The 15,643-nt window shown below is 28.3% G+C and overlaps 1 protein-coding gene across 1 annotated transcript; it reads right to left on the reverse strand.

Moving 5' to 3' along the window:
* Positions 1 to 4,964: 4,964 nt before the first annotated feature.
* Positions 4,965 to 9,026, reverse strand: LOC107411478 (probable CoA ligase CCL7). The gene is made up of 6 exons (XM_016019068.4): positions 7,541 to 9,026; positions 7,016 to 7,205; positions 5,808 to 5,953; positions 5,606 to 5,673; positions 5,425 to 5,527; positions 4,965 to 5,313 (listed from the first exon to the last, which is right to left on the reverse strand). The coding sequence occupies exons 1-6, from the start codon at positions 8,546 to 8,548 to the stop codon at positions 5,200 to 5,202; spliced, it is 1,629 nt and encodes a 542-aa protein (XP_015874554.2). The 5' UTR covers positions 8,549 to 9,026; the 3' UTR covers positions 4,965 to 5,199.
* Between the last annotated feature and the right edge of the window lie 6,617 nt (positions 9,027 to 15,643).

A 15,643-nucleotide genomic window follows, 5' to 3' on the forward strand; every position in this document is an offset into this window, starting at 1 on the left:
ATGCAATTTCAGAGCTTCAATTGTAACATTTTAAATTTGAAACTCAATATCAGTGTCCGCTATGAGCAAACCCTCGCAGGGCCAGTATCCTTCTTAATTTTTATTTTCTTTTAGAAATTTTACTTGCTTTTACTGTATTATATGCGCCTTTTATATGGTTTTATAGATGCAATTTCTCTAAATTCTCTTCTTGTTTTTTTCCTCTTATTACTATTTTTTTACTTTTATTTTTAATATGAGTTGTCCAATCACGAAGGACCATATCAATTACTAAAAAATCTCCCTTTATTAATATTTTGTTAAATTACTTCATAATCTTCACTAAGTTTTATAATTTATGTTCTCTACTATTTAATATGTTTTTAAAATTATAGTTAACGAATTCTCATAGCTTAATTATTCTTAGATTTAAAAATTCTTTTGTTGCAAATGTTAACATAGAGGATTTATAATTATTTCTAGTATACTTTATATAATACCTAACATACTTAATAATTAATTTATTTTTTAAGTTTATGTTTACTTTGTAAATTTATATTGTAATTTTTAATCATTAATTGATTTTAAAAATATTAACTTGTAAATTAAGAACAATTTTTTATATAATAAAATAAAAAAAATCTTTAGTTACTTTTTATATATTTTATTAATATTAATTAGTTTTATCATTTTGGTAGCAAATGTGCCACTCTTAACAAATTCTCTAGATCCGCCAACGGATTCCACCCTATTAAAAAAAAACAAAAACAAAATTTATTTAGTGAACTCAACAAATAAATTTCATTTTAATTTACCTTGGACAATTAAAACAATAACCTTTTTCAGTTCTCTTGTTTTTAAAAGTTTGAACACAATGCAAGAAAAGAGCAAATAATTAGATGTTCCATTAATTTGATTATTCTTCAATGTAATTATGGTCAGACAATACAAGAAGAGAGCGAAATAATTAGATGTCGCATTAATTTGATTATTCTTCAATGTAATTATGGTCGGGGTCGGTCTGGGACGTGCAGGATGTGCGATAGCACAAGATCTTACAGTTATATGGAACGCCATTCGGTCTGGGACGTGCAGGATGTGCGATAGCACAAGATCTTACAGTTATATGGAACGCCATCTATATATATATATATATATATATATAGAGAGAGAGAGAGAGAGAGAGAGAGAGAGAGAGAGAGAGAGGGAGGGAGGGAGGGAGGGAGGGAGGGAGGGAGGGAGGGAGGGAGGGAGGGAGAGAGAGAGGGAGGGAGAGAGAGAGAGAGAGCGAGAGAGCGAGAGAGAGAGAGAGAGAGAGAGAGAGAGAGAGGGAGGGAGGGAGAGAGAGAGAGCGAGAGAGAGAGAGAGAGAGAGAGAGAGAGAGAGAGAGAGAGAGGGAGGGAGGGAGGGAGAGAGGGAGAGAGAGAGAGGGAGGGAGAGAGAGAGAGAGGGAGGGAGGGAGAGAGAGAGAGAGAGAGAGAGAGAGAGAGAGAGAGAGAGAGAGAGAGAGAGAGGGAGGGAGGGAGGGAGGGAGGGAGAGAGGGAGGGAGAGAGAGAGAGAGGGAGGGAGAGAGAGCGAGAGAGAGCGAGAGAGAGAGAGCGAGAGAGCGAGAGAGAGAGAGAGAGAGAGAGAGAGAGGGTTTTTATGATATTTACGGTGCGGACGATCTGCATACGGATGCATTCAAAACCAATACTTTTTGAATGAAAGCATCGGTTTTGCTATACACTGTACATATAAAAACTGACATTTTCATCCAAAAAGCATTGATTTTAGATGCAATCTGTTTGCTGCGGACCATCCGTACCGTAGAATTCTCTTTTATATATATATATATATTATTCAAATAGTTTTTCTAAAAAGGCATAAAATTTGAGGATAAAATGATTAAAAATATATATATATATATATATATATATATATGTATTAGATGAATATATATGTATTTGAAGAGAGTAAAGCATATTAATTAACAATTTTTTTTTTTTTGTTCTAAAAATCCAAATTACAATTAAATACGATTAAATATATCTAAGGAAAACTATATAATATCATACAGTAAACATCAACAAAACTAATTAAATTATTAATGAAAAAGGAAAACACATATTTTATTCAAATTTAACTACCTTAAAACCAGAAGTAATAGCTTTTTGAAAAGTAGAAACAGATGAAAATATATAAAAATAGCCTAAAGAGACATATATATATATATATATAGATGAAAAAAAAAAAAAAAACAAAGGGGACATTCTTTTGAATTTTGTATAGGGCATTTCAAATTTCAAGACTAGACCTTATTATGGTCTAACATTTGATAGAATCGCCAAGTATAGAACATTAGTTAAGAATTATTCAGTTTGTCATGATTAATATTGTAGGGTGCTACTTAATTAAAGGGAAAGGATGGTAGGCAAAGAGTGATTGATTATCAGTATTGCCTTACATATGTATGACGAGAATTTGTTTATATATAATGGTAGCAATTAAATGTCCATTTTTAATTGATATGTAATTTGGTATTATTAATTGCTTCTGAATGCATGTCATTTAGAAAGAGGAGTAGGTCTAGTGGTATCAGCACAAGTAAAGGTGTCGCTGACAGGTGTCAACTGCCAAGCAAATAGTTCATCAAATTAAACATTACTCAATAGTCTCTAATATATTTAATTTTATTATTATTTTCTTTTGTTTAAAGCAAATTAAGGTGAAAGGATGATGATCGTCTTATTCTTAAGGCCCATTCTCTATGTCTTAAATTAAATTAAATGTAATTTAGTGATAGATTTAAACTAGTTCAATTCAATTCATAATATAATGTAACAAAATAAGCTAGAAGGAACTCTTATTAAATTTATATACCTCTATAGTTTAGAGCTCTATTTGGAAAGTGTCCAAATTGAAAGGTAATATTGATTACCGAGATTTAGTTTTTTGAAATTTAGTTTTCTGATAATTAATTTTTCTTTCGGTCTGTTTGGTGAATAATAGAAAAGTTGAGATCTATAAGTAATTAAATTTAATATTATATAATAAATTAAGAGCAAATATGTATTTTTAAAAAAATTTAAAACTATTTTTTTAAAATTCTTAAAATGACACCTATATAGGTGGGAACAACTTTCGCACATATTTTCTACATTGGTGGGAATGTAATTCTCTGCATCCACACTTTTTCATCTTACAATAAACATCCAAATAAAAAAAAAATATATTATTTTTTCAAAATAATTAGATTTCTACTAAATTTATCTTTATCCAAACATGCCGTAGGGGAATTCTTATCAAATATATAATGTTTTGTGAAGCCTAACACATACCACGTGCTTAATAATTTATTTTTTCAGTATACAATAGGAAAATTTTCATTTAAATCTCTTTAATTTTATCTTAATTATAATTACATTTCACATTTTTTAAAAATTATTACTTAGATTTTATTGTTAGTTTTTATCATTTAAAGTTTATAATTAAATTTTTATACTATTTAATTATAAAATGATAATTTTAAATTTTTAACTGTACAAATGATAAATTAGTCTATTTTAATAGATATAGAAAATAAAATAAAAGTTATTGATATTTAAATATAATTATAACAAATATGAAAGATCTAAAAAAAAAAAAAAATTGTCCTAATATGGCTGCTATTAAAAAAGTATGTAGTAATGGCTAATGATACTTTATTTCCACATACAAATCATCAAATTCCAAACTTTAAAATGAAACTCAAATCATTATATGAATCATTAAACAAATTAATGGTGGCTTGTCAGATCTTTCATTTCGATTGTGACAATGGATTTTATTCGCCAGCTGAATGGTAGTTTGGAGGATGAGAATAGATGAAGATTCAAACGGTTTGGGTCTTTTTCTAAGAACTAAAGAGCATTACCAACGGCAAATGAATAAAAATAAAAATAAAAATGCCAAACTTACCTCTTTTAGAAAGGAGCCTTATTTTTCTTCTCAATTATGCCCTTAGGTTCTGAGACCATGTTTGGTGGGCAGGATTAGGATTAAGATGCAAAGGTTTCAATCGCATCTTCAGTGTAATAACATACAAAATTAAAAAAATTCTGATCCCATACACTTATTCCATATTAACCGGATAAAATTATCCTTTTATGAATGGTGGGATAAAATTATAGGCATTTCTATTTGAAAAAGCGTCTTTTCCATTTTTTTTTTCCCATTTTTAATGCGTTTGTTTATTTTTTCCTATCTTTAAGTTAGATTTTACCCTCTGTCTTTTATTATTATTCTTTTGTAGCAGGGGAAATTTTTTTTTTTTTTTTTTTTTGTTTTTGTGTTTATCTTCTCCTCAACTTTTTCTTTCTTTAAGAAAAAAAAATTGGGCAAGTTGTTCTTTGTTTCTTTCTACCCCTTGCATAAATGCTTAAGTTATTTTATTTTATATTTTGTTATTTTTAGCAATATAACAATTATATGTGCAAATTTTTTTTTGGATGTGTATATTAATATATATAATTTTGATTATTAATATTAATAATATGATAAGTTAATTAGATAAAGCTTTTGAAAAATGATTAGATAAAGTACTTATATATAATCTACTATAAAAAATGAAAAAAAAATTAGAGTACTTACATATTTTATATCATTTTGCTAAATCAATAATTGAAGATTAAAGTATTATTTAACCCTATAAATAATGGTAGTGGCCTTTTGTTCCATATTGTAATAGGACAATTGCTTTGGTTTTGCGTAGCATTATTGGTGGTAGCAGGTGGAGCTAAGCTTACCCGTGGTCTTTGTCATACAACTAAAATGACATGTTAAACAAATGCTTTTAAACACGTCCAATTAAGTATCAATTTATTTATATTTGCATAATCTGATTAGTTAAGACCTTTTCTTCTTCACTTTATATCCCATGAAATCGTTATATGCATCAATTATAAACATAGTCAACAGGGAGAAATGCTTTGTACTAAATCCTATTAAGGTTGTAACAAACAAATTGCTAAAAAAATTGTGTCTTATTGGAGAAGATGATTCAACGTTTTATTTTTTTCAAATATATTGGGTTACAATATGCTAATCATTTCAATTCTTCCGTAGTAGAAATAATCAGAATAAATAAAGCAAGTCAATGGGACATGTATTCGGGGCCATGGAGTCCTCTCTCATAAGAGTATTACTGTATTGGACTGGATTGAATTGGACTAGAGTGAGATTGGATTTGATCTCATCTCTTATATTTTGGCACGAACTTTTTGAATAAGCTCTCTTCTGAGAATTTTTCCTGAAGCAGACTTAGGGACACTGTTTATGAATGTCACTCTTCGCAATCTTTTGAAAGGTGCAACCTAGGAACAAATGAAGAGCCAAATAACCAAAATTTCCAGGTACAAGCAGAACAACATTGTATAGAAAAATCAAGTACGGCTCCAAAATTAACTAGAATCTTTCTTGTCTACCTGTTTGGCGATAAAATTTTGGACATCCTCTTCAGTCAGTGAACTGTTGGGTTTGCGAACAACATATGCAGCCGGGACCTCGCCGGCTTCGGCATCAGGAAATCTATAAGGTGGAACAAGTAGTGCTCAAAATTCCTGTATTTAAGTGCCACAAATTTAAATTTTGTTGTGGGAGACTTACGGAATGACGACAGCATCTAGTATCTCAGGGTGAGAAACGAGGAGCCCTTCAAGCTCTGCCGGTGCAACCTGGAATGACCAAAGAAAAGGTAAAATAAGCGAGGCATTGCTTAGAAACTTATAATAATGAGGTTAGGGCATTAACAGGCATGGAATACATGCTGAATATACAACTTTTCTTATTCTCTGCATAATTTCTATACCTGAAAACCTTTATACTTGATGAGCTCTTTTAAACGATCAACTACAAAAAGTTGTCCATTTTCGTCAAAGTATCCAAGATCTCCAGTATGTACCCAACCTTGTTTATCTATAGTCAACTTGGTGGCCTGTGGCTTGTTGTAATAACCTGAAATTGAGTTTTGTCATCGTAAGAGTTACATATCAATGATATCATGTGGACAAAATCACACGCAAACTGGAGGACATGCAACAAAACTTTGAGAGAAGTCATACCAATTCCTGTACAGAAGATTAATTAAACAAAAGTAACACAGCCACAAAATCAAAACTAAACGTCAGCAACGCGGTCGATTATGTTTGTTAATCTTGCAGACAACTTTCAGTCATAAACAAAGTCACTTAATTAACTGCACCATCTGATTTTGTAGTGCGCAATATCATAATATGTTCGAAGTCCTTCTCTACTGATGAAACTTACGATAAATAACACAATGAAAGGTGATGCACAAATCATGCTAAAAAATATCATGTGAAGTGGTTAGTACATATCCTATTGAAAACAAATTATTCCATGCTTCCCCTGCTTCCCATAATGGCATTAAGATCTGGTTGTGGGTAGATCGAACTCTCTGGAAGTAGCACTCTATGTAAAGTCTGCAGTGCATAGAGCAGGTAATTGAGGTCTAGAGGAAAATAATGACTATGCCCCCCAAAATGGTACGAACAGAGGATGAACACAAGAACCATTTATCTATAATTAGCAGGGAATAGCAACCAGAGTGGGAACGTTTTGATAATAAATTAAAGTGGATTCAAACTGAAATTTTTATCTAAATTTCAGAAACCACATTCCACTCATTCAAAATCTTCTTACTATTCTCCCAATCTAAAACATGCAATTGCCAATTTTGTAACTAATCCAGATAATGGAAACGAAGAGTAACAATTACGATTCACTTAAGCCAGGGCAAGTATTTTTTGTATAGTTTGGTCAAGTTAGGTTTCTAACGTGAGCTATTGAGCTTGGTTAAAATGAAAATGCAAGAAACGCCATTCCATTAGTGCAAGACCATCTTGATTGTTTAAGTCACTCAAATAGAAATTACCTGACCTTTCATTTATGGTAAATCACAATATTCATTTCCTCTTACAAATAGAAATTATATAACCACGAGTCAGAGATCCATACCAAAATATCAACGGTGAAGCAATATCAGAAAGTTCATACCTTGCATCATATTAGGCCCCCTCACCCATATCTCCCCTAGCTGATTAGGAGGGAGAGGCTTCAGAGACTCTACACTCACTATCTGGGCTTCAACTCCTGAAACAAGCATTCCAGCTGAACCGCTATACCGTTTTCCTACTTGTGGATTCTCCACCGAAATAATTCCACAGGTTTCTGTCATACCAAAGCCCTGAAATAACAAAACTCTTAATCAAGGTGAAAATTTAAACTCAGAAAACCTATGCAAAAGACTTAGCAAAAATGATTTGTCATATTGCGTCACTCTTACTGACTGCTATTACCAAGTTGCCATACACCATGCCAACTATACCGAACTTCATTCATAAGTTCAACTCAACTGTGGACAATCAATCATCTTCATAGTTAGGCATTTGAAGCTATTTTTTCCATTTAATGTAAGACATCCATAACATTATGAAAATCTAAATACAATTTCAAATTCCAACATGACAGTAACTTGAAAACTTTTTGTCCTGGCCAATGAAAGTCAAGCTTGATAAGTACCTGAAAAACAGCACCTCCAGGAATAACCTTGGCACACTCCTCCATCAAGTCTTTCCCCAAAGGTGCTGCACCAGAACCCACATGTTTCAAAGATGAAAGATCATATTTCTTTACCACACTCTGCTTTGCCAAAGCAAGTACAATAGGAGGCACAACCCACAGATGTGTGATCTTATATTTCTCCACCACCTTCAAAATCTTCTCAAAATCAAATCTACCCATTGACACAACAGTATTCCCCCTCTGTAACTGCGAGTATGTGATAACAGCCAATCCAAACACATGAAACATTGGCAAAAAACACAGAAACAAATTGTCCTTTTCTCCTGCTACTTCTTGGTCCATTGTAACCATAAGAGAAGCTGCAATGAAATTCCTATGTGTTAAAATTACACCTTTGCTTGTCCCAGTCGTACCCGAGGAATACAAAAGTGCAGCTGTATCAGTCTGCTTAACATTACCCATTGGGAACTCTGACGCAGACCCAGATAAACTGACCAAATCATGGAAATTTAGGATTTTTGAGCTCAAGGCCACACGGGAAGAGTCTTTGGAACCCAAAAGAACCACAGGAAGATTGAAATCCTTAACCTTTTCAAACAACTCAGGAACGGTTACTACGAGTTTGGGATTAGAGTCTTTCACCTGTTTGGATAACTCAGAAACGGTATAAAGAGGATTGGAAGTGGTTGCAATAGCACCTATAGCAACAGTACCAAGAAAACAGATAGGGAACTGAATAGAGTTAGGGGCAAATATGAGAACAACATCGTTTTTCTTAATACCCAGATGGAGTAAACCATGGGAAACCTTGATGACCATGGATTTGAACTGAGCGAATGACAAAGTCTCATTAGAATCGGCATCAATGAGTGCTGGCTTGTGAGGGTAGGAGGAAGAATTTCTGAAAAGGAAAGAGACCAATGAAAGGTTAGGGTCTCTAGGCAGTACAAGAGGGGGTCTGAGAGATCTGAAAATACCGTCACGGCCATACCCAGATTTCTCCATTGCAAAACAAAAAGATAAAGCTAGCTTTTTTTTTTTTTTCAACAAAACTAAGAAAAAAGGGCAAATCTTTTATCTGGGTTTTGACAGAGGAAGTCATTCACTATCATGACATTGAAGGCGAAGAGAGAGGCTGACATTCCCCCTTTCTTTTATTACCAAAGAATTCCTCAGCAGTGTTAATTGCAGAGCAGAAAGAAAAGCAACACGCAAATCAAAGCATTTTTGAGTTTGTGAAAGATTATTGTGGATTTTGCAATGATTGTGCGTCTGTGATCGAAAGACGACGAAGCTTTGGTTATGGAAACAATTAAGAAGATTGAAAGGTAAAAGATACAGATTACGTATCAACCAGACAATACCGTCGGCATCACTAACAATGGAAATAAAAGTAAAATAAACAAATAAAACTGGGATTTTTCAGAAAAATAATTTCAAACAACTGGTCCCCTATGAATTTGTTTTTGATGGTGGAATTAAAGACGTATGAACTTCTATTCTCAATAAGGAAATTACAAGATAATGATGTTAAATGCTGACTAACGAAAGTGATAGATTATATACTATCCGTCGTATGGTCCAAATTAATTTTTTTGTTAATTATTTCACCCAAAAGAAAATGTTTTTTTGTCAATTACTATATTTATTTAAATTGGTGTCCCAATTCTACAATAATTTATGGAAAACTCCGGGGTCATGGGAATATGCTAAGCCACAATCAAAGTCTCATGTCAGGGTATTTTATTATTATTTTTTTTAATTATTTCTTCTAAGGATAATGTTGCTGATTAATCATTGTCTACGTGGGTTTCCTTGATTGATTGTTTGAAAATGGGAATGCAACAAACTTTGGCTTATCTAATTCTAATTGGTTATTTTTTATATATAGCACACCAGTTATTATCCTTTCATTTTTGTTATAAAAGCAGATAATGTTTGACAATTAACAAATGAGGATAAAAATACTGTATTTAGGGAAAACAAAATATAATCCATTCGTAGAATTAACAATTTTTTTGTGTGGAAGAAGTTAACAGATTTTCATTAAAAAGTTCCATCTGCTTTGTGTTATGTATATTTTGGCGCTAACCAAACCACCTAATAAAATAAATGCTTTTTCATTTTGAGGCTGTCAGGTGCTTCTACTATATTAGAAGTGCTTTTCTATTTCTTTTCAAATACTCAAAAAAAAAACAAAAACAAAAAACAAAAAAAATGCTCGTAGTCTATTGGCGTCACTTTTAGAAATGCCAAAATGTCAGTTTACCACTTTTTTTATATAATTCCAAGTTTCCTCTTTCTTTTTTTTTTTTCTTTTTTTTTTTTTTTTTGTCTCTGGAAAAGTTTCCATATTTTTTATGATACTAAAAATGAATGTAGTCGAAATAGAAGAAACTAAAAAATAAAAAATAACAATCACGTTGGGAATAGATTTTTAGGTAAAATGAAAAAAATAAAAATCACTTTCAGAATAGTTTTTAGGTATGGGACAATTATTATGATTAGCTAGTTTGATCATATATCTTCACATTTAATTTTAAATTCTATTCATTGAACATTTTCTCGGAAATCAATCACCTATCTTATGCCTAACATTTATAATGATAGATACAAAAAAAATAAAAATAAAAATTTCTCAGAATTTGTTTCTTTCTAGGGACCACAAACCACTACCATTCAAGTTCATCGTGAAGACATGCCTTAAATTCCGCCCAAAAGTTTGACCTATTTAACGTCGAAGAATAGTCCAAGTCTTATGATTCCAAATTTTTAATCAATGTGAAATTCACTTCAAAAAGAAACGTTGTAAAATTTGTGAAAAAAATATTGTAAAAAATTGATGAAATTGGTAAAACTATTGAAAATAAATTTTGATATGGATAAAATTCTTTCTCCCCAGTTATAATAAATTTAATATTGTCCAAATGAAGCATGCTGAAATTAAACCAAAATCCCCATTTCATTTAATCAACTCACACATATCCAGTAGTCCAAGACAAGGCATATAAAAAAGACACTATCGGTCAATACCTATTTAGGTATATAATAATAAAAATTAAAAAAATTAAAAAAATGAATTAAAAAAGAAGAAGAAGAAGAAGGTGTTATGTGTTAATGTGTTCAGTTTTTATTTTTTATTTTATTATAAATTGTTTGTAGTTTATTTATTTTAGTTGTTTGTTAGTGTTATAGTTTGTTAAATATATCAATTTATTATAAATGTAATTAAGGAAAAATAAATAAAAAATTAAAATTAAAAACCAACACAATTTTAAATTATATGTCATTTTCTGTTTATGTTTTTTTTTTTTAATATTTACATTGATGATTTATAGATATGTCTAATTACCATTAATATTAATAAATCATTAAAATAAACAAACTGTATACAATTAAAAAAAACTGAAAATGTTAATAAATAACACAGCAAATGAAGCACCACAAAAATTCAAAATATAAAATTAATGATAAAGAAGAGAAGAGAAAACCAATCAATTCCATTGTAGGCCATATATATAGAAGGAAGAAAAAAAATTAAAGCATAGAAAAAAAAAAGAAAAAGACCAAAATTTAAGTAGACTTTTTTTTTTTTTTAATTAGTAGATTTTTTTCTTTTTTGGTAAATAGTAGACTTTTTTCTCTGTTCCTAGACAGTGTCGAATCCATGATAATTCAATGCACAGAAGAATCCTCTTGAAACGGCCTTTTTTTTTTTTTTTGGGTTTAAATATATGTTTTTACTTTGCTAATATATATATATATATATATACATATATATGTATATATATATATGTATATATACTGTTTGCAACTTTGTAACACAAAACATTTTAGAGAACTTAGATAATTTAGTTGAAAATTCCTAAATTGTTTAGTGATATGAAGTTGAACCAATTAAGTATATTTAGCCTCTGTTTGCCAGAGTATTTTTTTTAATCTAAAAAATTAATTTGAAAATCAAAAGTTTTTTTGGTTAAAAAAATGAATATGTTTGATAAGAGTTAACAAGTATTTGTTAATTAAAAAATAAGTTTTTTAACCTGTTTTGGAGGATGTATTCAATTTAAAGTTTACTGGATTTAAAATGAGTTATAGATTTTAAAAGATTTGATGAATTGTAATGGAATTCTATAGATTTCATAAATAATTTATAAAAATCTAACGAAATCTTTGGGATTAAGGTTGGATTTTATATTGATAATTTTGTTCACAATTTCATTGTTAAAATCCTTTCAAATTCATTAAAATCCATCCTTTTTAAATTTTTTTAAAATTAATGACTTTTTTAATACCATTAGATTTCAAAAAAAATTTTACAAAGTCCTAATTGAATACATTTGCTTTTAATGAAATTTTATCAAATCTATTAAAATCTTAATTGAATATCATTAGACTTGTATAGACTCTTTTAAAATTTAAATCGAATACCTCAAAACTTTTTAACATTTTTAAAATCCTTCAAACTCTAGATTAAATACACATCCCTTAGAGAAGTTTAAAAAGGATGTATTCAATTTAGATTTTAATGGACCTAAAATGAGTTATAAACTTTAAATAATTTGATAAATTGTTATGGATATGGAATTATATACGCTCTATAAAGAATTTATAAGAATTCAACGAAATCTTTAATATAAATGTTAGATTTTATATTAACAATTTTGTTTACAATTTTACTTTTAAAATCTTTTAAAATCCATTAAAATCAATTATTTTTTAAAATCTTTTAAAATCAATTACTTTTTGAATATATCTGGATTTTAATGGACTTTTATAAAATCCATTAAAATCTGAATCGAATATCATTAGAGTATGAACTCCTTTAAAATCTAAATTGAATACTTTTAAACTTCTAAAAACTTTTAAAAATTTTTAAATTCTAAATTAAATATACCCTTTAAGTTTTGAGCTTTTTTAAAAAAGTTTTATTTTGAGTTTGTATGGAAGTTCAATGGATCATTTAATAATAACATTTTATTCACAATTTTATACTTATTTTAACAAAAAAATACCAAATTTATCCAAATTCAACCATATGTGAAAAAATGATTTACCTCCTTCAGTCTCTCATATCATTTTTTGTTTTCTTCCACAAATGTTTCCTACATAAATACTTCTAAAGAAAAGCCAACAAGGTATAGAGGTTTTTTTTTTTTTTTTTTTTTTTTTTTTTTTTGCTACCCCTTAATTGATTTTCTTTGAGTTAACTGTTTTTTTTTTTTTCTTTCATTGCATTAATCAGCCTAAAAAATAAAAAATACAATTTTTAAAATAGATTTTTCCAAAAAAATTATTTTTTAAAATTATTCTTCACGTAAATATATAACAGCATAGATTGATTTGATATTGGTTTCTTACTTTCTCATATTATGAGAGTACATTAGCAAGTGAATAATGATTTTGTTTTTAACTTATCCACAGAGAATATGTTAGAACCAATTTTGAAGCAACTTTTAATTCCTGTTGGAGCAATTAATTATATCAAGGCAAATTTTTATACAAGAAAAAAATGTGTTAGCTTTTCAACTTGGTTTAGTGCAGATGATTAGGCCATATGGAGGCAAAAGTTTCCATCGTATTACGTCTGTATGCAAAATTGATAAAACTACTTGGAAACTTCATGGTATTCTAATCAACCCATCTGCCTGTATCATTTACAAACTTATAAATTTGCTAATAAGTTTGAATTTGAATTACCTTACTTTCAGTTTTTCAACGATCCGTCTGGTGTATACCTATTGTGCAGTGATACTAAAATAACAACACACAGAAAATAAATTTAAAAAATTTATCTGATTTTATTTCTGAAAAAATAAATAAATAAACAAATTGAATTAAACCCATGGATTATTTGTAAGGTAGAAAGAGAAAAATTTGTGGGAATCTTAAAAGATTAAAGCTAGCATTGAATAAAAAAATTGAATTGTATACATAGGTTATTCTTAAAAAAAAAAAAAAAAAATCTCTTCCAATCCAGAAAGGTAAAAAATAAAAATGAAAAAAATTGAAGAAGATAAAAAAGAAGAAACCAGAAAAATTAAACTTAGCAAAGAAGACCAAAAATAAAAAACCCACAAAAAGAAAACCCAAAAACTGAAGAAGAAGAAACCATATAAAATAAAATCCAGCAACCCAGCAAACAAACCCTCCCCCAAAAAAAGGAAGCCAAAAAACGAAAAAATAAAAAAAATAAAAAAAAAAAAGTAGAAGAAGCGATCGAATATTTAATTATTTAATTATTTGTTTTTATTATTTCTCCTTCAGTTAGTCTTGAATAAGGTCAATGTAAACTTTTAAATTATGAAAGTAGTGCAAATACTGAAGTTTAGTTAGGATTCCTTTAGTTTAGGTAAAATAACATGCCTATATATTATGTTTAGTATGTTAAAATTAATTAAAACGCTTTTATTATTGAAGGTTTGATTCTTTTGAAAAATCAAATATATTTTTAAATTTGTTATTTTTTCCATTTAATTCAAAATAGGTAAAGAAAGAAAAAGTGTGTACCAGTAATAAATATTTATTTAAATGCAAATAAAACTTGGAAAAAAAAAAAGAGAAAGAAAAAGAAGAAAAAGAGGAGGAAGAAACCCAGAAAGAAAATCAAAACCCAGCAAAATAAGAAAAGAAGAATCGATATTAACTTTTTTTTTTCTTCATTTGATAAAATATAATAAGGGTGGTAATTATTTATTTAGTTAAACCAGATTTGTTTTCCTTTTTAAATTTTTATATATCATATAAAAACGAAAATGCCAAATTTTTAAAATTTTTTAATATTTTTTATCATCGTCCAATGAAATTTAATGGGGAAGTTGCTCGCCGTAGATAAAGTTGTACAAGGCATAAGGTGTGACAAGGCAGTAAGGGCAAGTTTTATGAAAGCCTAGATGCATTAAGTTGTTTTGTTATTATTATTATTATTATTTTAATTATATGAAAAATACATAAGTTTATATCATTAAAATTATGTAATTATTATAAATTAGCAAACATCCATTCAAAATAAATTCATTAAAATTTCCTACATTCTAAATTTTTCAATAAAAAAATTAACAAATATCTTTTTATAATGTATTCATAAAAATGAAATATTTTTTAGTTTCCCAAAAAAAAAAAAAAAAACTTAATCTCATATACACTACAATTACTTAATAATTCTTACAATATGTAAATTAGATATAATCACAACCCAATTAATTCCTTATCGAACTTTAATTTTTCTTTTTTGTAAATATGCATATTTATATTTATAATTTATTATTACTTTTAAATGGTGAACAGTACAATACAGGTGCCTAAGTTGTTTGCCATTTTTTTTTTTGGCTTTTCTAAACATTAATTGTTTTTTGTTTTTTCATTTTTCATTTTTATTACTATTATTATTTTTAAAACTTTTTTTTAATCATTTTGATTAAAAAAATGATAAAAAAATCTGCGTACCTTATAATACCAAAGTACATATTAGACTGTCAAAGTAGCATTGACAGCCTTATTCCAAGCTTTATTCTAAAACGAAGCATTTTTTTCTAAATCTAGAGACTAAAAAGATTCCAAAATTTTTTTTAAATGTGTTATATTTTTTATTTTAAAAAAATAATATTTGAAAAAGAATTTTAATAAATTTTTTATTTTAATTTTTTCATATTAAAAATTGATTTAACTATCTAAAAAATCAAAATTATTTTTTATTTCAATATTATATAAATTTAATTGAATGTAGCATATATTTTTATATCATTATTATAATATTTAAAAGATAAATAATTTATATAAAAAAAATTACAAGTAAAATAATAAATATTTATAAAAAATAAAAAAAAAATAAATAAATAATTTTTTTGAACAATATTTTTAAATTTTTACTATTCAAAAAATCCTTTTTTATTAAAAAAAAAGTATATTCTTTTATTATAAAAAAATCTTTTAAAAATACTCTAAATGTGCCAAAATGAAGCTTAGATGCACCTTTTAGAACAATAGCCTTAGAAAGTGTTTTTGAAATCTTTTAAAGCCATTGGCACATGGCCTCAAGCGGTGAAATTTGTCTTTTTCCTTTTATTTTTCGTTTATTTATTTTTGGTAACGAGGAGGTGA

This window comes from Ziziphus jujuba, chromosome 10, assembly GCF_031755915.1.
Source record: "Ziziphus jujuba cultivar Dongzao chromosome 10, ASM3175591v1".
NCBI lineage: Eukaryota > Viridiplantae > Streptophyta > Magnoliopsida > Rosales > Rhamnaceae > Ziziphus > Ziziphus jujuba.